A 23,013-nucleotide genomic window follows, 5' to 3' on the forward strand; every position below is an offset into this window, starting at 1 on the left:
AATTTCTTAAACTGGTTTTATTTCTATCCAGCATAGAAGACAAGTACCTTAAAACTCCTGGTGCATACAAATGGCAACTACAAGTTCAACAACAATCTCTAAGTTAAGTAAGAAAATACCATCAAGCCAGATGATACTCATGGCCTCCCCAGCACAACAAAAAACAGTTGAAACTACAGAAAAAGATAAAGCAACCCCCACCCTTAGTATGCAAAACATTCACTCCGTATTAACGATGATTCAGGAAGGAAGGAATAAAATGCAAGAGACCATGGCCTACAACCATGAGGAGACAAGGAAAAATCACGAGGAACTTAGGATTGATGTGGGAGAGATAAAGGATAACATTAGGAACATGGATGAGAAGATAGGAAAGATACAACATAAAATAGAGGAAAATGAACAGAGGATTTATAAGGTGGAGGAGAGAATAGAACATACGAACAAGAGAATGGAGAAGATGGAATATAACTAAGCAGCCACAAATAAGGACCTAGAGGACACGGTATCATATCTTGAGATGGAGAAGGCATCCTTCTACTTAAGGTTTCAGAACGTAGAAGAGCAAAAGGAGGAGGACCTAGGAGAAATCATGACCGAGATACTTTCAGAAGTGACCCAGAGGGACAAGGAAGAGATACGAAGTGGAATAGACGAAATCTATAGAGTTCACACGAACTACGCCCGGAGAAATAAGTTACCAAAAGAAATACACATTAGATTCACAAAAAAATCTTTAAAAGAAGAGATCTATAGGAAGATGAGAGAGGATACAGCTATGTATAAGGGAAAAGAAATTTTAACCCTCAAACAGATACCAAAAAGGACAAGGGACCAAAGAAGGAACTACAACTTTCTAACGGCATAGTTGAATAAATTTAAAATAAAGTTCCGCTGCTAATACCGGAGGGTCTACTAATCTCCTGGGAAGACAAAAAATATAGAATTGATAACGTAGGGAAAGCACAGGACTTCTTTGACCAACACTTCGTGCTGGAGGAGGAGCAGGAGAGCAGAAAAGAAGAGGAACTTAAGAGGCAAGAGGAACAGCGGACAGAGAAAGAAGAAAGAGACCGAGAAGAGGGGAGAAGACTGGAAAGAGAAAGAATGAAGAGAGAGGGAGCGAGGGAAAAGACGCAAATGATTACTAGAAACACAAAAAGACTGCAAACAACGGATAGATAAATAAGGAGAGATGGAAAAAGAGCTAAAACTTATTTCAATCAATATAAATGGACTTAATTCACCAGCTAAAAGAAAACAGACATTTACAAAACTTCAAAAGCTAGAAATAGATATTATAACACTCCAAGAGGTACATATCAAAAGACAGCATCAAAAACTATTGGACAACCAAAGATTAGGAAGACTATATGCAGCTCTAGGAGACCAAAAAAAGAGAGGAGTCGTAATATATGTGAAGAATTACCTAAAAACAAAACAAATATATGCAGACACAGAAGGACGTTTCTTAATAATAGAAATACAAACAGGATCCAAAACAATATTATTAATATCCATATATGCACCCAATGGAAACCAAAATGACTTTTTTAAAAAGCTACACAATATAATTAAAGACCTCGAATACGAAACTATCTGTATGGTAGGAGATTTCAACGCAATCATGGACATAGAAAAAGACTATCGGAGTAATAAACAAAGTAAAACCAGAAAGAAAACTCTACCGGAACCTTTTAAAGACATGATCAACGAACTACACCTACATGACGTATGGAGAGAGGCAAACATGCAAACGAAACAGTATACATATTATTCGAACCCACACCAGTCATGGTCTAGGATCGACATGGCCTGGATGAGTTCAGACCTCAGAGAGGAGGTAAAAAATATCGAAATATGAGACTTCCGGTTTGCTGTTTGTCGCTGCCAGACGTTCCTTTGGGATCGTCAGCTTCCATCGCCTGTCAGAGCCGCCTTCACAACGGAATGGCGGCTCGAAAAAACTCCGTTTCCATGAGGAAACGGAGATAGAGCCGGCAGGGGTGGGTAGAACTCTCTGCGGAGTCCCAAAAGTTTTTTCTTTACTTTTGGGACGGAGCGGATGAGATGCCCCGTATCCCCAGCCGCTGCTCTGGGCTTTGGGAGACCTCTGCTAATGCAGAGCCAGGCGTCAAAAGCAAGCCTGCAAATTTAACAGACTACTCAAAGAAAATGTGAGCTGGACCTGTAATACTGAACCGCAAGTATTTTACTGATTTTTTAAAAAATTACTTAAGAGAGAGGAGGAAAAGAAAGAGGAAAAAAAGCCTTTTAAAATGGCGTCGGCTGGAGGAGAGACTGAAAGGGAAAGTCCTTCCATTTTCTATTAATACAATGTAGCGGAATAAATACCACTGGCTACATTTGTAGACAAAACTTCGCTCCTGTGTCTTTTTCTCTTTTTCTTCCCTTGGAGATCTGATATTGTTGTTGATTGGAAAGAAGTCTTTCTTGCTTTTTTTTTAACAAAGCCTGCCTGGGCGGAAACATGGCACAGAGACTCATAAAGTCAGATAAACAAGAAGGGGGGGGATTCCCCCACCAATAACTTAAAGGAACAACTCTTCAGTCTCAGAAACCTGATTTTAATATAATAGAATTTTTTATAGAGGAGATTGAAAGAAGGGAGGAGATTGTGAATCAGCAACTTGAAAAATTTAAGCAGGAAATTAAAGAAATTAAAGAATTGGTGAAATTTAAGTTTGATTCTTTGGAGAAAAAATTCTCAAAAGTGGCTAATGGTTTTACAGAATTTATGATACAGTTGGACACAAATACTAATGTACTAGAGTCTAAAATGGAAGAAATTCAAGATAAATTGGACAATAGAATTCAAAAAATTGAAAATGATTTGACAAACACTCAGGATAATAGCTTAGAAGAAAAACCTAAAATGGATGCTGATCAAAAGTATGGTAATGCAGAAAATCTGCAACAGAAGATTGAAAAAGAGATTTTAATGGTACAATATAATTTCACAGAATATGCGATAAGATTAAGAGGTTTGCAGGAAAATAATAGAGATGATTTAAGGAAAATATCTTCTGAATTTCTAGCTGGGATTCTAAAGGTTCAACCTGACGAAGTGTTTTGTAGGATTGACAGAGTTTATCGAATCAACTCCTGGATTGCCAAGCAAAGGCAATTGCCTAGAGACGTGGTGATTTATTTTACAGATAAGGAAATTAGGAATAATATCGTGCAAAATTCCTTCAATTCTAATTTGCAATTGTATGGAAGAAAGATTTGGATTTACAAGGAACTCCCACCTAAGATATTGATGGAAAGGAAGAAATTTGGTTTTCTGGTGAATGAGTTAAAAAAGAGAAATATCTCATTCAGGTGGGACGCCCCAGTTGGTATTATATTTAGATACCAAGGAGAAAGATATCAGCTAAATACTGTTGAAAGAGCGGAAGAATTTTATCAAAATAGGTTGAAAATGAACTTAACATCTTCAGGTATAATACAGGATAAGCAGAAGGAGCCGAAAATAAAGGTAAAATATCGAATTATAGAGACTGTACCAGATGAATTGCCTTTGGATTTATTGGATACCCCAGCTGGACTATCTACAAATTTGAGAGAAGTGGCATCTAATTTTAATGTGATGACTTATCAAGGCAAGGATAAGCATGGAAACCAATTAGGGGATATACAAGGGATAAAAAAGAAACATGAGATACAAAAACAAAACCAACAAGACCAATCTACAAAGCAGAATAAAAACCGACCAGATGATACACAAATTGTAGAAAGGAAACCAGGATGGAAACCAAACCCACAAAAAGAAAAGAAAAAGAGAAATAGGTGGCATAAAAATAGAAATTTTTAAATTAGGCAACAGTGAAGCCAGTGACTTTAAAATATGAATGATTATGTGTAAACACAGAAGAGGCGACGTATTGGTTAATATCATCCTGAGGATTGTGGCAGATCTCTGCATGGCCGTAATCTGGGGACGTGAAACGAGCTTTAAACTGATGGATTTGAATTATCCATTTTGGAATTTCTTTTTGTGTTGATAAACATATTATATTATCTTGAATCACAAGGCAAGAGAATGATGCTGGGGCATGCAGAAGATCGGGTTGTTACCCACTACGATGATGGGAATTAATAATCCTGATGAAACCCACAATTATTACTATATGGAATATAATTATAATGTCACTCGGGTGGTTGTTTTTACTTTTATACATATAAGAAGATATTTACTACTGATGGGGGCAGATATGATTGAAGATCCTGAATAAACTGTTGCACCAGCAAGCTATGTTACCCGATTATGGATGTTGGTTCTACCAATCCAGTGGAAAGACCTCAAAGAAGATACTATATGGATTATAAATTTAAAGTCATTGTCTTTTCTTTTTTTTTATTTAGATATAATGGAAAATATAGACATATATTTTTAAGTAGTGTGGGCAGTGAATCAAAGATATTAAGAAATGTTGTGTATGGTAATTTTGTATGATAGTGGGTGAATAAGCTAGTTAGTAGATTGATTAGTCTAAGAAAAGGGATTTTTAAGTGATATATTTAGGGGAGTGGAGGAAATGGATAGAGTGGAATAAATGTTAAACTAGATTTTATGGGGAAGGCCGCTTTGAAATGTTATAGTAACATATATAGAAGATTAAATGTTAAAGTAGGACTTATCGTATAGTTTTAAAGTGGAGAAGTTATTCTATAATGTTATAGTATAATGTCTTTTTTTTTTTCCTTTCTTTTCTCTTTTCTGAAATGTATGGATAAAGGGGGATGTTATAATATTAATAATATTTTTAGTAAGTAAAGGTCAATATCTAGAGGAGGGAGTAAGTAATCTGTTATGAATTAGGTTTTTTTTTGTTATGAAGAAGTCACAGGGGGGATGGGTGGGGAGGGGGGGTTAGGGAGGGGGAGGGAGAGGGGAAAAAAAGGGGGGGAATTTGTATTTGAAAACTTTTTCAATAAAAAAATAAATAAAAAATATCGAAATAGCAGTGAACACCTGGGCAGATCATAACCCCATTAAAATAATATGGAAAGGACATCGAAAGCAAAGGAGGTGGATGATGGATACGGGAATAATAAAAGATAAGGAATATATACAGATGATTGAGAAAGAGGTTAAAATGTTCCTACAAATAAACACTAAGGAACAGACATCGCTTCAAAACCTTTGGGACACAATTAAAGCATACATAAGAGGTCTTACAATTGCGTATATGGCAAAAAAAAAATAAAGAGAAACAACAGTCAAGGAATAAGTGGTTAGAAGAACTTAGAGTATTTGAATTAGAATTGCAGAAGGAGCCCCATAACAAAACAATAAAAGGAAAATTAAACCTTACTAAACATAAAATCAATCTGATTACCCAGACAGAAATCGCACAGAAAATCAAATTAGCAAAACAGAAACATTTTGAGCATGCAAACAAAACGGGGCGCTGGTTAGCGTATAAATTGAAAAAAGAAAAAGAAAGGAGAACAATATTTCAATTGCAGGACAAAACAGGACAAATATACCATACCAACCTAGACAAAAAACGTATAGTCAAAGATTTCTTTCAAAGTCTTTACAAGAAAGAAGAGATTCGGGATGAAGACATTAAAGAATACTTATGTAAAATAAATATTACAAAATTAGAGGAGTCCCACAGAGAAGCACTAAATAGACCAATTACGATGTCTGAGCTGGTGGAAGCAAGGAAAAAGCAAAAAAAACAACAAGGTCCCAGGCCCGGACGGAATACCAACGGAGTTTTATAAAAACTGTCAAAATGCGATCGATGAACTGTTACTCCAAGTCCTCAATGATGCATTATTAGAAGCAGAAATTCCCAAATCCTGGACTGAAACCATTATTACACTTATTCCCAAAGAAGATACAGACCCCACACAAGTTAAAAATTATAGGCCGATCTCATTGCTCAACGTAGATTATAAACTCTTCATGTTGGTTATAACGCAAAGACTGAAAACAATTATTCATAAATATATACATACAGATCAGAACGGTTTTGTTCCAAGAAGACAGATCAAAAATAACATAAGAACAATTATCAACGTCCTGGAATACTACGAGAAAAGAGTTGATAAACAAGTAGCCTTAATCTTCTTAGACGCACAAAAGGCCTTTGATAATCTAAATTGGAACTTCCTCATATTGCAATTAGAAACCATGGACTTTGGTGCTAAATTTTTACATATGATTAGAAGAGTATATTCCCTCCAAACGGCCAAAATTATGATTAATGGAGATATGACTGAAAATCTGGATATACAAAAGGGTGTGAGACAGGGCTGCCCTTTATCCCCACTATTGTTCATAATTTCATTGGAAATATTACTAAACGAAGTCAGGAAAGATGCCGAAATAAAAGGTTTGAGAACACGGAAAGAAGAGTACAAATTGCAAGCCTTCGCTGACGACGTGGTATTTATAATGGAGCAACCGGAAATAACAGGAACCAAACTTCTAGCGAAGATAGAGGAATATGGAAGAGTCGCAGGGCTTAAAATTAACAAACAAAAAACTAAAGTATTAACAAAGAATTTGACAAAGATACAGGAGACAAAACTAGAAGACAAATTAGGAATACAAATTGTAAAGAGAATAAAGTATCTAGGAATCTGGCTTACTGCTAAAGCAATAACAATTAGAGAAGACAATTATAATAAATTAATGAAACAAATTAGAAAAGACCTGGAAACGTGGAACAAATTTCAACTGTCATTCCTAGGGAAAATTGCATCCATAAAAATGAATATACTGCCTAGATTACTCTACCTTTTTCAAGTAACCCCAATCTGGCCAGGAAAGAACTTTTTTAAGGACCTTAATAAAATAATAACAAAATTTATCTGGAATGGGAAAAGGGCAGAATCAAAATAAAGTGTATGCAAGATATTCGGGAAAAAGGAGGTTTAGGCCTACCGGACTGGGAGTTATATTATAAAGCAGCGTTGCTAAACTGGATAAGAGACTGGATAGACCTTAAGAATAAAAGAATGCTATCACTAGAGGGCTTTGAATTACAACGCGGATGGCACGCCTTTCTGTGGGAGGGAAAGGACAAGCACCACGGATATTTCCAGCAACATATTATTAGAGAATCATTGTACAAATCATGGCAAGATATTAGGAAACATTATATCAAGATCCCACGATGGCTATCTACAATGGAAGCACTAATCTATCCCAATGCCATGGATATAGAGAAAATGAGGACTTATAAAGAATTACTGAACAGTGAAGGAGAATTACAAACAAGACAAGAATTACAAAATCAGGGTATAGACATTGATTGGTGGCCATACATGCAAATAGAATCAAGATATAAAACTGATCGGGCACAATTCGGATTCCAAAATGAACCAAATGAATTGGATAAAATATTACAAAGTACAGATGAGAAAATGATTACCAAAATTTATAAGTACCTACTAAAATATAAATTAGAAGAGGAGGTTGTCAAAGAGAATATGATAATATGGGCCAAAAATATAGGATATAATATTGAATTGGATAAGTGGGAGAATCTGTGGAAGATAAATTACAGGATGACATTGTCTATACCCTACAAGGAAAACCTTTACAAAATGTTCTACCGATGGCACCTCCCACCGGCGCACCTAGCCAAGATGTTCCCAAATACATCTCCGATGTGCTGGAAATGTAAATCACAGAAAGGGACATATTATCATCTCTGGTGGCTATGCCGAAGGGCAAAACAATACTGGCAACAAATTAAAACAATGATTGAAGAAATCACGAAACAAAAACTGGAAATGAGGCCGGAAACCTTTTTATTGGGAATAATCACAGCACAATATACCAAAGAAATAAAATATCTGATTATCCATATCCTCACAGCAGCACGTATACTCTTTGCCCAACATTGGAAATCTGAACAGTTACCCACAGAAGACAAAATAATAGCTAAAATTACAGAATGCGCAGAATTGGATAAGCTCACAAAAGAAATACAAGAGAAAGATGATACTGATTACTATTTAGTATGGCAAAGATGGTACAGCTGGCTGGAGGCAAAAATAGGAATATAAAGATGATATTTCGACTATTCAATGGAAATGCATAGAAGTAAATAAGGAGTCAACTATATATGTACATACATAACTAAGTAAATAGGTGACTGTAGATATTGATACAAATAGAAATATGAAAAATAACCCATCGTTGTAATATCTTCTAAGAGTCAGTCATTGGACTGAATTGATGTGTGTTCGTTTTGTATGTTGTTTCAATGTATTTATGTTGGTTTTGTTTTTTTCTTTTTATCATTAATAAAAACTATTAATAAAAAAAAAACAAAACAAAAAAACTCCTGGTGCAGAAGATCCTTTAGCATGCAATGCCTATTTACTGAACTGCAGTCATCTTCATGCAGATAATTTTCATTTTACCATATTCTACCCCAACAGTAATTTCAAAAATAACATAAATAAATTAATTTCATACATTTATTTATTTATTTTTCATTTTTCTAAACCACCCATCTCCTTCAAAGAGACCATTTAAATCACAATCACAGCCTACACTGATTTCTTTTAAAACAAAAACTTCATCTTTCTTTTTCAAATGACATCTTTCCCCTAATAATCTTGTAGCCAGAACACATGTTGTAAGCAAATTTTGAAGGGTTTCTTTTAAATTAAAAGGAAGAAATAGAAATGTTCCTATACAGTACTTTCAGGAAGAACTGAGTCATATTGTATGTCTTCAAAAAGGCTGCTTGCCTCAGAAGTGAGGAGCTGAAACAAAGATCTGTCATGCAGAAGTAATATTACTAATCCCACTTAAAATATATCATTTTTATGGAGAATATCTATCTCCCTAGTCGCTTAGAGTTGACAGGGACTAAATGGCGTATAATCGACATACAGTATGTAATTTATTTATTTCTAATTCAGATGGTATATGAAGGAAAGAGTAGAAAGCCTATCACCTTGAATAAAAACCATATATTTTTGTATTCTAACACATGTACTCACACAAACAAAACACTTGCTTTTAGAGAGCTATGCAAATATTTTGAAAGAAGTGCATCAGAATGCATAATGCTTCCATGCTCCTCTTTCTGTTTATAGTTACATTAGTTACATCTTTTTCCAGATATAAAAGGCTCTTCCCTCCTCTTGCCCCCCCCCCAACTGTTGCTAATTCACCCTCCACAAGCAAGCTCAATAGAATGGCTGTTATGTGCATGAAAATATAGTTGGAGCAGCTTTTCAAGCAGCCATGCCTGCCTGGAAGAAGATGCTGCTAACTACTGTATCAACCCCTTAAAAAGCATCTTCATACGCACTCCCATCCCATGCATTCTGAAGAGTCTCTTTTGAAACATTTGCATTGCTGTAATAAATAAGCTTGCTTGAATCGTTTGCATTGATGATACCCACTTGCCTTTGATTCTCAGCAATAACACTTTAGTCTCAGTACAGTGTGATCACAATTATCCATGAGAAAAAATTGGTAAATCTGTTGATACATCTAGATCTGCTGCCATCTGTCTTTACAGTATTTACTTTTCAAATATTTGTGGTGGTGCCTTAGTGGTGGAATCCATAATGTGACAACTGGTGAAAATGGCCAATAAAAGCCTGTTGGATTCATGGGCAGTAGCAACTCTGGATCCAGTCCAACCAACCAGATCCCACTGCTTAGGAGATATGCAGTGATTGCCTGCCTTTCCTAAAGATCCAATTGCTCTGATTTAATAGTTACCTGAGATTCATCCCAGCCAGTAAGATAGATGTTGTAGCTGAGAAAATCTGTCTGATTCTTTTCTTGCATTTGAGCCTCCACTGATTGTAAGAGATCAGCAAACCATTCAAAGGCCTGGGTATCTCGGCACAGCCAATAAAAATAGATCTGAGGGAATAAAATTGAACATGTTCACATTATTAGATCCTCTTTAGTTAGGTGACTTTATTCACTTATTCCCCCTTAAACCCACAAAGTACTGCCACATCTGACAATCCCTTGGTTATAATAATGTAGATATCAACCTAGCATAGAAGTGAAAAGAACAGAAATATTTAAAATGTGAGTTGATTTTTTTCATTCAGGGTAACAGAAACATCAATACACAGCTGGCAAACACAGCTGTATTTCCAGGTTCAACTGTACTAAGTTCATGTTTTTACTTTCAAGGTAGTACTAAGCTCATGTTTTAAAAGCCAGTCTAATGCTTTTTCAGAAGAACACTAAACTCTTACTTACAGTGAGCTTGAATACCTGATAAGTGTCAGACATCACTTGGGCAGATGTTCAGTCTCATTAAGCCAAAATAGGAAGTCTCTGTTATCTGGGTGCTGATTTTGTCACCTCTGGAAGCATTGCTGCTTTTCTGTGACTTCTACCAACAAGGGTATTGTGTGACCATATTCTTTTCACTATTCTTATTATTACTATTTCTGATTCACTAGAAATGTCTGTGACTGGCCAATAAAACTCACATGCAGTTCCAATTTGCATGTAATCATTTGTGTAGTATCGTGTTTAACTTAATTCCCTTGGGAAAGTGTCATTTTCTCTACTCCATTCCAACTTTAGACGTTTGTTGTTATTATGCATGGAGCAACAGGAGCCAAGCAAATGCCAATTGCTAACTGCATCAGCAACCAAATAGTCAGTGAGGAATGTCTAATTTTGTTCATAGAAAATTGCCTTGGTGGCGCAGCGGACTAAAACTGCTGTCAAAGTAGCACTTAGCTGCCAGCTGCCTGCAATTACTGCGAGTTCAATTCTCACCAGGCTCAAGATTGACTCAGCCTTCCATCCTTTCGAGGTAGGTAAAATGAGGACCCGGTTTGTGGGGGCAATAAGCTGACTTTGTATAAAATAGAACACCGCTGGGAGGGGGCAAAAAAGCCCTACTAAACAGGTATATACAAAAGTATGAAGGCTACTGCTTAAAGCATTGTAAGCCGCCCTGAGTCTCCGGAGAAGGGTGGCATATAAATCGAACTAATAAATAAATAAATAAATAAATAAAATTGTGTTAGAAAAAGAGAGAAACACTATTTTAAAGTCAGGAAGAAAATGATAATGATATTAGTTGAGGATAAAAACAAAAGAAATATTGTGAGAACATAGCAGAAAAAAGCAGTTATTGGGACATGTTTAAGCTATAGTTCGAGTCAAGTGAGGACAGTTCCTAATTTATTCACACAGTCTCTCTCCTTATATATATATATTTAAGCATTATATTATAATATAAATCTGTCTTCTTCAACTTGGCCATATTAATTGGAAATTGTAAAGTCCAAGACATCTGAAAAAGATGGGGAAGGGTGGGGAAAGTTGGATGTGATATACTAGTTTTTATAGCGTATATATGCTATAGCGTATATGTGCTATTGAATGCTAGAAAACAAATGTTGAATGCTCAGGAACAGATTTGGGGTCATACCTTTTTGAGTCTTAGGTCCATGGCATTATTGCAGTACTTATACCACACAGATTTGAGGATTGATGCAAAAGGGGTAACCCCTATGCCAGCACCAACAAGCATCACGGTTTCATAACTGAACACATCTTCACTAGCAGTACCAAAGGGACCATCTACAGCTATCCTAGAATGAGAAGATAAAGTTTCAGATTTTATTGTTTGATTGAAAGATTATAGTACGACTCATTGTTACTGAGTCATACTGTAATAATCTACCACCAGGCTGAAGCCAACCTTACTCTATTTAGGGACTATTCCATATTTTGAAGAATTTATTTTAATTGTAATCAGAGCCCATAATAATAAAGCAAAGATAGTACCAATAATAGGCACCTTGGGTGCAATCCCAAAACTTCTGGACCAACACTTGAACACATCGGCAATGACAAAATCATTATCAGTCAGTTGCAAAAGGCAGCTTTCTTTGGAACAGCTTATATCCTGCAATGAAACCTTTAAGACGGTCAAGCAATGACATATGTCTATCCCAGGCAGCTTTACTGCAACAGCTTACATCCACAATTCAATTAATTGATTGATTGATTCAATAACAACTGCCTATCTCAGGTCCTTGGGAAGGATTTGATAGGTAGATAAAAGTGCCAAACCCAATCTAATCATCTGGCTAACTGTGCAACAAGCCATAATAATAATTATAATGTACTCTAGTTTGAGCTCCCAGTGTTGATAAACTCATCTCTGTCAAGGAATATCTGATCTTTCATAGTACAATTAAGCCATTTAAGATTTTTTCCCATTTTGATAGTACTGAATAGCACTGAAAGGGTCCAAATTTAATTTTATGATTGACACTTTATAACAAGATATTTCATAGAAAATATAATTACTATTATGATGAATACATACTTAGGAAGTTTCCAAGCTTCTTGGAGTTGTTCTTTGTTACATCCACAAGCTTTAAACAAACCTTCTGTCCAATCCCCTACAACACGTATATGAATGCTGAAATAATCTTCTTCAGGGGCTGAAGTCAGTGTGAAAGGATGCCATTCCAGTACAGATACTTCAGGACATTTGACAAAAATGTACTGTCCAACTTCCATCTTAAAGCCTTTCTTTTTCATCTGGAGCTCAAAGGTTTGGAAAGGATGTGTGACAACCTGACACAAGAAATAAAATTCTCAGAATGCCAGAGGAAATCAAAGTTTGTCCTAAGTTAACACAAATTTGATAAACGAAGTAACAATAGTTTAAGTCCAATATTTATTTAGAATTTGAATGAAATTCATTCATTCAAATTATTTTGAATATTTTGAATTGTTAATTATATTAATGCTGGGAAGAAACTTCCAAATAAATATGTTAAATAATTTGATGATTAATTTGGAAATTTCTTCCCAGCATTGGATCTCATTATGTGTAGGTATCTATGTCTGTAGGTATCACTGGTGATAAGGCAACAACAAAATGACTAACATTTTTAGTGGCATAAGACAGGTAAGAAGACACCTTTATGACTCTTACCTTTGTAATAACCACTTTTTGCTGTGAGCGCCAAAACCTCACCAATCTCTCACAAACATACAGAATCATAGGGCCAATGATCCATTTCCATGTCTGCCAAGAGAATGAGTAAAAGGAGAATAAAGAATTGTTTAACTTTTCTTAATAAATGTTCACATATGACACTATTCCTTGAATTCATCTAACATGGTTCAACTGAAACAATGGTTTTTAAATCCCAGTGGCTGTGCATAGATATTAAACTAAAATTAATCACTTTATGATTTAGCATGAGATGTGAACTCACTCGCTTAAATAGAAAGACAGCTAGGGTTGCCAGGTCTGCTTCCAAAAAATAGCGGACAAGCGGGGGGGGGGGGGTTAAGTAGTAAAAAAATAAAAACAATTTTTACAATTAAATTATATATTTTCTTACAAACATTTTAACATGTATTAAAATAATCACTTCAAAACTTTACTTAAAATTCAAAACATCAAATATATTATAATAATATGTAAAATATTAAATTACATTTTACTTTGCTGTCGTGTGTATTTTTCATTTGACTGTGCAGCTTTGATCAATTCTTTGTGTTTAAGGAATAATTCTTTAATTTCAGTACAACGTTGAGAAATATTAAGAAATATACAAAGTTCACTTCGAACTGATGGTACAAGCAGTCGGTTACGTTCGTCAGTCCACAAATTTCCCATGACACTGAAAATTCGTTCAACGTTTGCATTTGATACCAGAATTGATGCACAATACTGGAACAGTTTCAGTAAACTCGGAGCTGGCTCTTTCTTGAAAAAGTACGTCCACTTATCAAGGGATGAATCGCCCTGCAGATGAACATAAACTTCTTCTAAGGCAGAAATTTCATCGAAGAGAGTGTTGGGTGGAAGTTCTTCTCGCCATGGTGATAATAACTAGATGTTCATCATTTCTTCTAAAGTTGGAGGATTATTTCGATCAATTAGATTGAAACAACTTAGCGTCTCATATACTGAATCGGTGAAATTATACCACTTTTCTAGGTACGCAATGGCTCTTTGATACACGTTGATGGCTTCTTTCTTGAACTTTTGCACGGCATTCTCAGGCAAATGTTTTTTACGTAAGGCAAATAAAACTTTCATTCCCCAAAACTGCTCATCGTATTTTTTTTTGCGAAGAATCACACAGCTTACACATGATAATGTGAAGATCACATGCAAGAATTTTCTTGCTTTCCAGCTTCAGTAGGGTGTCTTGCATTATTGACATGAAGAAGTGCGTGAAATATAAATACAATTCTGAAATTGTTGGTTCATCGTCCTTTGCGAGTTCATTTTCCTGATCCGAAATAAGGTTCCAGATAACCTTATGGCACTCATCAGATCCAAGAGAAATAAAATACGATTTTAGAGGTATCCAGTTTAAAAGAAGTCTTTCGACCGCTTTAAACAAACTTAACCAACATGTTGGAACATGGCACAAAACGTCATGGAATTCTGACTCGCAAAACTCAACAAATGATTTCAACTCTTCTCGTTTCTTCGCAGAATTCAAAAATTCGACAAAAACCTTCAGCACTACATTTTCGATATCAAAAGATAACTGCTTTAATGCGTTTTTTGTGCTGTTGTGTAAAATGTGATTATTGCAATGAGCATTCGATCTTTGTCTCATTCTAACTTATGAAAAAAAAGACAAAATGCGATTCTCCTATCCTTATTCTCTTAGACGGTACAGCTTTAGATTATGTACCATTTCATCATAAAACTTTTGAATAAAAAAAATGTCCACTATTTTGTGAAAAAAAATAGTGAACATAATGTGAAAAAAGTGGACTGTCCGCTCAAATAGTGGACACCTGGCAACCCTAACTTAGCTGCTTTGTATATACCAGAATTTGTTTCAGTTGTGAAATCAGACATTAGCCTTTTGTACAGACAAGAAGTTTGTTGCTTGCAAAAGCTTACAGCTATTGGTTAATAGGAAGTTGCATCTTTCACAAATCTCTAATTTCAGAAGTCTATTGCTGTTAAGAAATATGTTGTCCTTTGTCTGAAACTACTTTTGAACATATGAATGAAAATATGTTTACATCAAATATTTATAATAATGTTCATATAAATTATGGTCTGATTGAACCCTCAACTATTTTCTCTAACTTTTCTTTCTTTCAGCAAACTCTAACATTAACACTAAAAATTCAGCAGTCTTTACAGCTGTGTAGGTTTTTTTTAACAAGGAAGCAAGAGATCATACCATGGGAGGATTTCCAGCAAACTGTGGTTTAGGACATGAAGATATTTCCCCCCAGATTGTGTAATTTTTGGCACAATCTTTTGGTACATGCACCAACAAGCTCTCAGTGGTTTGCCTACGTACGATTCTTCTGCAAATAACACCAAGTGTTAGGAGCAATAATACTGATCCATTGTAAAAACATCCATAGCAATTAAACAAGAAGCATGACAGGAATATTATGCACTAATTCTGAAAACAACATATTAATGAAATATATATTTATTGATATATATTTCCCATGATAGTCACTCATCATAATTCAGACTTTTGTACCAATCCATGGTATAATCATTGCATGTTAAACACGCCGCTTATGTTGTGGTTTATACATCACACTACATCAAAATGAACATTGTGTCATAGTACAATATATGAACTAGGAACAGTATGTTCCATTGCTTACTAAATAATTTTAATTTATGTACCTACATTTTAGCTACTTTCTAGTCCACACATATGGGCTATGTAATTTAAACCGTTGTGTATTTAGAACAACTACCAATCCAATTACATATATCTTCAAGTTCAGTGTTAAAAAGCAAAACGTTATGGAAGAAGCCCATTCATATTAGCTGTTTCAGGAGTTCACATTCCGTTATTTTGAATTATAACTACATCAGCCCCAGACTGCATGGCCAGTTGGGAACTACAGTCTAAAGCAGGGGCTCCCAAACCTTTGGACACCAGGAACCGGTTTCATGGAGAAAGGTTTTTCTGTGAACTGGAGGGGGTGTGGTTTGGCATGCTACCTCACAGGCATCTCACAGGTGTGGCTTCGCCTGTTTGCGCAACCCAGTTTCTGGCATGCCCCAGACTGGTGCCAGTCCATGGACCAGGTGTTGGGGACCCTTGGTCTAAAGACATCAGGTTAAAAATGATTCTATTACAGACTTCAGTCATTTATTGTTCTGATAGATTGTCCTAAGAAAGCCCCTTTGATACTGTCTCTAGGCAGTTCTTGAATGTGATATCTGAATAAGTGCAAATACTTACCCAAATCCATGGATGACAAGACCAGCAAAAAAAATAACAAAGAGATGGTGAGTAAACCAGAATACTTCAAAGTACGATCTGCGAATGGTTTTGGTGGATGATGTGATAATTAGTATTAGACACAATGTAATGATAACGCCACTGAGGCCAGCCAAAGTCGTAAATGCCACATAGAGGCCACCGATAGGGTTCTGGAAAGGAAAAATCAGGTTGATATAATAATACCAAACACACCCATTCTGACAGAGTTGCATAACTTCTTTTGCTTTAAAACCAAGCAACAATATCCCCAATAAAAAGCATTTTGTTAGGGTAGCGATGATTATAGGGAAAAATAACATCTTTCTGTATGTATGCATGAGAAACAATAATCCTCTGATTTTTCTCCCATCTCCTTACCGAAATTTTTTTTCTGGCAAAATTCAGGTAACTTTCACCTAACTGGTCACCCAGATCAGACAGTGCACCCTTAATGGTTCCATTTTCTTCAGTGCGTGCATCCACCAATCTTTCAACGTTAAATAAATGTGCAATTGTATGGATTGCTGGCAAAAAATAAAAATAAATAAAAAACGGGATATAAAAAATATATTAAATATTAAAGAGATAAATCACTTATAAAATGCTTTGTTTTTTCATATGGAAAGGGGCTTTTTTTGCTAATTATTTTGAGAACTGAAACATTCTATAAAATATAAAAGATACATACTTTACAGATATAGGTCATTTTGTTTCTATTCTTAAGTTGTATACATAGTTATTTTAAATACATTATTTTTCTCCTGTTGTAATGAGGTGGCTTTTTTAAATTAATCTGTGAATGGTTTTGTGCAAAATTTGAAAAAGTAGACATTTGTTTGGAAATAAATATAAAATGTTTGGAAATAAATATAAAATAGCACAAGAACTTTGACAGCAAGGTAGAATAAGTACATTTAATGCTGAAGGAATTTGACAGGACATGAAAAAGATATCTTGCTAACACATATTCACAGTAATGAAAACTGCGAAAACCCCAGTAAATTTATATCAAGATATTATGTTCCTTTTCTTTCTATTTTCTTTTAAACAAAAAGTTTACAAAGTTATTTCTTTTTAATATTTTGTATAGGAATTGATGACCTGAGACATCTAAAATTAAATATAATTATATAGAATAAACTTCTCTTTCATATATCCTCTGCATGTCTGATAGTTGCCAGAATTATAATCTGGATTTCTATACTGTACTAAATCATGGTTTACTTAATCATAATCTGTTGACTATGATTGGATTTGTACAGCAGAGAAAACTAAAAGTCATGTTTTATAAAGCAGAGTGGACAAGTTCATTCAATATCCTACTGTATTATGGTTTAGCAAATGGACTACACTGATGATGTTAGCTAGTTAGAGTGGTAATAAACATCTGGAAGAAAACAACCAAGCTCAGAGAGCACCAAGGACCCTGCAGCCCAACCCTGAGGTACAAATATTCTCTTTTATCAGTTTAACAAATGTTTTGTCTTCTTTACTTCTCATGTCTTTCCAGAAACTTGTTCTTTCAGTATGAGTTTTGTTCATTAAACTGATGAGACTTTAAATAAAATAGAACTTTGGAACACCCACCAGTATGTAGTGCAATCATCCAGGCCACCAGTTTGTGAAATGTCAGGTTTCTGTCCAACTGTCTTCTGACACGCACTGAGCAACACTAGAGATTCAAAAGAAAAAGTGAAATACAATACATCTGTCTCTCCTGGTTCTCTCTTCTGAGTTTGAAGTGCTATCTACCCATTCTTGAGCTGATACTAAACAATACCTCATAAAGTTTGCTGACCCCATTGCCAGTTGCTACCTGCCTCCATTGAATCTGTTTCAGGCCCTAACAAATGAGGAGGCCTTGACTGTGAATGTGCCTTTAGTTATAAGCAACATGCCCGTTTTTCTCTTCTAGCTTTAAATTATCATCCCCTCCATTTCTCCTTTTTATTCATCTGGGTGGATAATGGAAGTGCTAAAACAATGCATGCTACGGAGTTGTTGGAGTTGTTATGGAGCTGTTAAGGAGCAATAAATTGAAGCTCAATCTGGACAAAATGTATGTGCTGTTAGTGAATGTTTTATACGTGAAGGTATATTGTTTTTAATTTGTTCTGGAAAAGTTGTATTCCCTCTGAATCCATTGTTTTTATTAGGTACAAAAGGGATCCTATGGCAAAAAGTGATTTGTTGCAGTTTACTTTAGTGTGTCAGCTATGGCCTTTACTGTAGCTCTGATATAGCAGTTCATACCCCAATAACTTCATATTTACACTTATTTACAATGTGTTTTATATGAAGGGGCCTTGAAATTCAGTTAGCACAGAATACTGCATTGAGAATACTGGCATTATAAAGATATTCTATTGATTTTATTTAATCTTAATTTGTAGTCACAGGTAAGATATGACTAATTGATCAGGATTTTCATCGTTTGGGACCACAGTATCAAGAATATCTCTTTCTTTTTTCTTTTTTTAAAAAATAGCTATCGTATTTGAAGACTGAAAGATAAAAACTAACAAGAACTAATAATAAGAAAAAGAGTAGAACAGGGGTGTCAAACTCTATTTCATTGGGGGCTGCATCAGGGTTGTGTTTGACCTCGGAGGGGCAGGTTGGGCATGGCCAGGGTAGACATGGCCAGCTCAACGTCACTCATATCGGGGGCGCCTATGGTGGCCTGAGCGCTCTGCCAGCAAAAATGGGTTCCCGAGCTTCGTTTTCAGCTGTGATGGCCTCCTGCAACCCTCTGCCAGCAAAAACGGAGCTCAAGAGGACTTCCAAGCTCCATTTTTTGCTGGCAGAGGCACTGCAAGCCGGTCCTTCACTGTTTCCAGGGCAGCCCCATGGGCCAGATCTAAGCACCCCATGGGCCAAATCCAGCCCCTTTGAGTTTGACATCCCTAGAGTAGAAGAAAAAAAGAGTAAAGAAACAGAGAGAGACAACAGAAGCATAACAAAATAAAAAGTAACAGGGATACAAAGAGAGAATGACTCCTGACTTCTTTTACAACAGATATAAATGAAACTAACATTAAATTCTTATTCTATAGTTACAATATGACATCCATTTTTTAAAATAATCTATTAATGTAAGAATGTAATAATTTTAATAATTTTAAATTATTAATAATAATGTAATAATTTTAATAATTTAAATTATTAAATTATTTTAATAATTTTAAAATGTAATAATTTTAATAATTTTTAAATTTAATTGGGATTTGTATTGTGTTTTTTACTTGGCTGTGCACTGCCCCGAGTCCTTCGGGAGAGGGGCAGTATAGAAATAAAATTATCTATCTATCTTATCTATCTAATAATCATTAAATCTACATATCCTAATTTCATTATTTTTCCATTTTCCATCTGCTGGCTCAGCTTCAAAAGCAGCCACACAGACTAGCACTGCCTAGTGTCTTTGTTGAATGCCAGATCTCTTGTCCACAAAATTGACGAATTAGAGCTGCAGATGGCAGCAAACAGGCTTCTCCATGAAAGCTGTGTGATGGTTGTAATAGAGACCTGGCTACATCCATCTGTACCTGATGCAGAAGTGGGGATGACAAGCCATGTCACTTATTGCTTCAACAGAAATGGCAACTCCGGTAAGAGCAAGGGAGGAGGACTCTGTATCTATATACACAGTAACTGGTGTGTTAACAGCAGAATAGCTTATATGTATTGCTCCCCAAATGTGGAACTGATGATTGTCACATGTAGGCCATTTTATCTGCCTAGAGAAATCACTGTGATAATCATTATAGCTGCTTATATTCCACCTGATGCTAATGTCAGCATGGCACTTTCTAAGCTATATGACATCATCTCCAGGCAGCAGCAAACTCATCCACAGGGCACTTTTGTCATGGCTGAGGACTTCAATCAAGTGTGTCTAAAGACAGTTCTCCCTAAGTTTGTGCAGTATGTGCAGTTCTCCACCAGAGGGAAAAGCACTTTAGACTGTGCGTACTCTAACCTGAAACAGGCATACAGAGCAATCCCCTCCCCCACCTGGGTACATCCGACCATATTTCACTCCTGTTATGCCCGAAGTATGTCCCTCTCAGAAAAAGAACTCAGCCAGCCATGAAAATGGTTAAAACCTGGCCAGAGGGTGCTCTCAGTCAGTTGCAGGACTGTTTTGAAACTACTGAGTGGAGTACATCACGATCTGCATGAATACACTGACGCCTTACTCTCTTACATCAAAGCATGTACTGACAGCGTAACAATGGATAAGTGCATCAAAGTCTATGGGAATTGTAAACCCTGGATGACTACCAAGGTACGAACGCTTCTGAGAGCCCAAGATTCTGCCTTTAAGGCAGGGGACAGTGATATATACAGAGAGGCCAGGGCAAACTTAGAAGAGGCATTAAGATGGCTAAACAACAATCCAAACATAACGTGGAGAACCATCTGGCCGATAATAACCCAAAGCACATTGACAGGGACTGCAGCATCTAACTAACTATAAGGGCAACACGAGAAACACGGTCAATGCTGACCCCTCGTTGGTGGAGGAGTTGAGCACCTTCTTCACCCGCCAAGAGGAGAAAAGACCAGATCCCATAGCCACTGCCCACCAGCCTTCTGATTCCCAGCCACTCACTCTCTATGAGCACTAAGTGAGAGCTGTTTTGAAGGCTGTGAATCCTTGCAAAGCTGCAGGCCCAGATGGGGTGCTGGGGATAGTGGTAAAGAATTGTGCCAATCAATTAGCAGGGGTCCTGACAAGGATCTTTAACATCTCCCTGCAAACGGCCAATGTTCCATCATGCTTGAAAGCAGCCATTATTGTCCCAGTCTTGAAGAAAATAGTGATTAACTGCCTAAATGATGACAGACCTATCACATTAAAGTCTGTAGTGATGAAATGCTTCAAGAGATTGGTTCTCCAACACCTTAGGACCATGATGGTGAACCTATGGCATGTGTTCCACAGGTGGCACTCGAGCGTTGCCCTAGCTAAGCTTTAGCACATATGCACGTACTGGCCAGCTGATTTTCGGGTCTTCCGGGCAGGGTTGAAATGCTACCGGTTTGGACCAGTTCGGCCAAACTGGTAACAATGGCGGCAGGTGGTTCGGAGAACTGGTAGCGATGGCAGTGCTAGGCTCCACCCACCTGCCCGGTTGTTGTTACTTCCCGCACGGCATGTGCACTTCCGAACCAGTAGGGAAGGTAAGTAGATTTCACCCCTGTTTCCGGGCCCACCGGAAGTCGGGAAACAGGCTGTTTCCGGCCTCCAGAGGGCCTCCAGGAGGGTGGGGAAGGCAATTTCGCCCTTTCAATGAATGACTCTACTCTGAATAGTCTCATGTTTTAGCTGTTCAAAGAAGTCAGAACACCATCTTCAGAGAAAGTTCATTCACTATCACAATATTTGTATTAATAGTAGGTAACCTACAAGATTAAAAGAATAGAAGACAACCCTTGTTTGCTTAGGATGATGATGATTTTTTCATTAAAAATAGTAAATACTTACTGCACTTGAGCCTCTGAGAAAGGAAAGCAGATTTCTACAGACAGGAAGCAGAATTAATAGGCAGTTGAAATTCAGACATGCTGCAGGTGCCCGGGCCAATGCCAAATAAGGCTAAACATCAGACAATGGGATCATAATTAATCAAGCAATATCATTTAAGGATATATTGAAATAGAACTAAAAGCCCTAGGGAGAATCAACATTAAAATTATATAGGGACTGTGGATGTTGTTGAGCTATTCTCAGCAGACCTGGCCAATATGATTAATAGAAAGGAATGCTGGGAATTATAGTTTAACAACATCTGAAAAGTCATGAGCTTCTGGGGTGCCATTTACAAAAATCTATTGCAATATATATGAATGTGAAGAAAAATAGGATTAAGTCTGAAACAAACACTAACTGCAAACTAATGTACACCAAGAAACTTTGCATTGTTGGCATAACATAGACTAACTGATACTAACTGAAAGTCATAGTATGGTTCTAAGAGACAGAGTAACATTATTTAAATTCAAAGCTTCTATGGAGGCAAGACTATTTCTGATGACTAACACCTCAGCTTATTTTAAGTGATCCTATGGATGACCATCTTGCCCAGAAGAAAGGTTATCAAAAGATGGAGCATGGAGGAAAAGAGCACCATAGCATTCCTTAAACACAATTTGGGAAGAAAGGTATTTTAAGAGGAACAAGGTGGGTTTTTCCTGAGATTCTAACTATTGCACATTGTGACTGTTCATTGGTTTTGTTGTTTTTGGTGGAACTCTCTTGACAGTTACATCTGCTTTGTGGCTTCTACTCTTCTTATCCAGTAGTTTTCTCTTCCCTCCACTCTTAAAATATTTCTGCTCAATTCAAAAATTATTGATTTGTGGTAATTTTTGGAATTAGTTTCCCTTCAGAATTTTGGGACACTTTCATATGCTTTTAGACTGGAAAAAAAAAGGAGAAATAACTATTTTTTCTGCAGCAGGGATGTCCAACCTGGCTGGGGAATTCTGGGAGTTGAAGTCTACAAGTTGCCAAAGTTGGACACCCTGTTGTGCAGCCTGCATCGCTCTATATCTACCCAGCTAGATAGTACTAAACCAGATGAATTTGTAATGTACTGTTGTTACTATTTCCCTTTGTGTCTTGCTCAAACTCTGCTTCCAATTCCTGCATAAAGCAAGAAGAATCAAGTTCTTGATGGGGCAATACTCTTAAGCAACACCTAAGAATATTTCCCGGAAGACTGCCCTCCCCTTCTAGTAGTGGCTGATGTTAGGCTCTTC

The 23,013-nt window shown here is 36.4% G+C and overlaps 2 protein-coding genes across 3 annotated transcripts in view; one reads left to right on the top strand and one right to left on the bottom strand.

Moving 5' to 3' along the window:
• The window catches only part of LOC148113422 (uncharacterized), a 112,119-nt gene that overhangs the window by 15,221 nt on the left and 73,885 nt on the right, over window positions 1–23,013 (top strand). The window lies entirely within an intron of this gene.
• CYBB (cytochrome b-245 beta chain) overlaps window positions 1–23,013 on the bottom strand; it is a 30,808-nt gene that overhangs the window by 4,071 nt on the left and 3,724 nt on the right. Inside the window, exons 3-11 of one of the 2 annotated variants that reach the window (XM_034423798.3) lie at window positions 21,737–21,847; window positions 17,830–17,914; window positions 16,621–16,766; window positions 16,222–16,412; window positions 15,187–15,316; window positions 12,954–13,046; window positions 12,336–12,589; window positions 11,430–11,592; window positions 9,740–9,886 (exon numbers count right to left, since the gene is read on the bottom strand). In XM_034423798.3, the coding sequence (XP_034279689.1) occupies window positions 9,740–9,886; window positions 11,430–11,592; window positions 12,336–12,589; window positions 12,954–13,046; window positions 15,187–15,316; window positions 16,222–16,412; window positions 16,621–16,766; window positions 17,830–17,914; window positions 21,737–21,847 (1,320 nt within the window). The remainder of the gene's footprint in view (window positions 1–9,739; window positions 9,887–11,429; window positions 11,593–12,335; window positions 12,590–12,953; window positions 13,047–15,186; window positions 15,317–16,221; window positions 16,413–16,620; window positions 16,767–17,829; window positions 17,915–21,736; window positions 21,848–23,013) is intronic. The other variant, XM_087871291.1, reaches the window with a different exon arrangement.

The sequence above is a fragment of the Pantherophis guttatus genome, chromosome 5 (assembly GCF_059756535.1).
Source record: "Pantherophis guttatus breed Tessera chromosome 5, ASM5975653v1, whole genome shotgun sequence".
NCBI lineage: Eukaryota > Metazoa > Chordata > Lepidosauria > Squamata > Colubridae > Pantherophis > Pantherophis guttatus.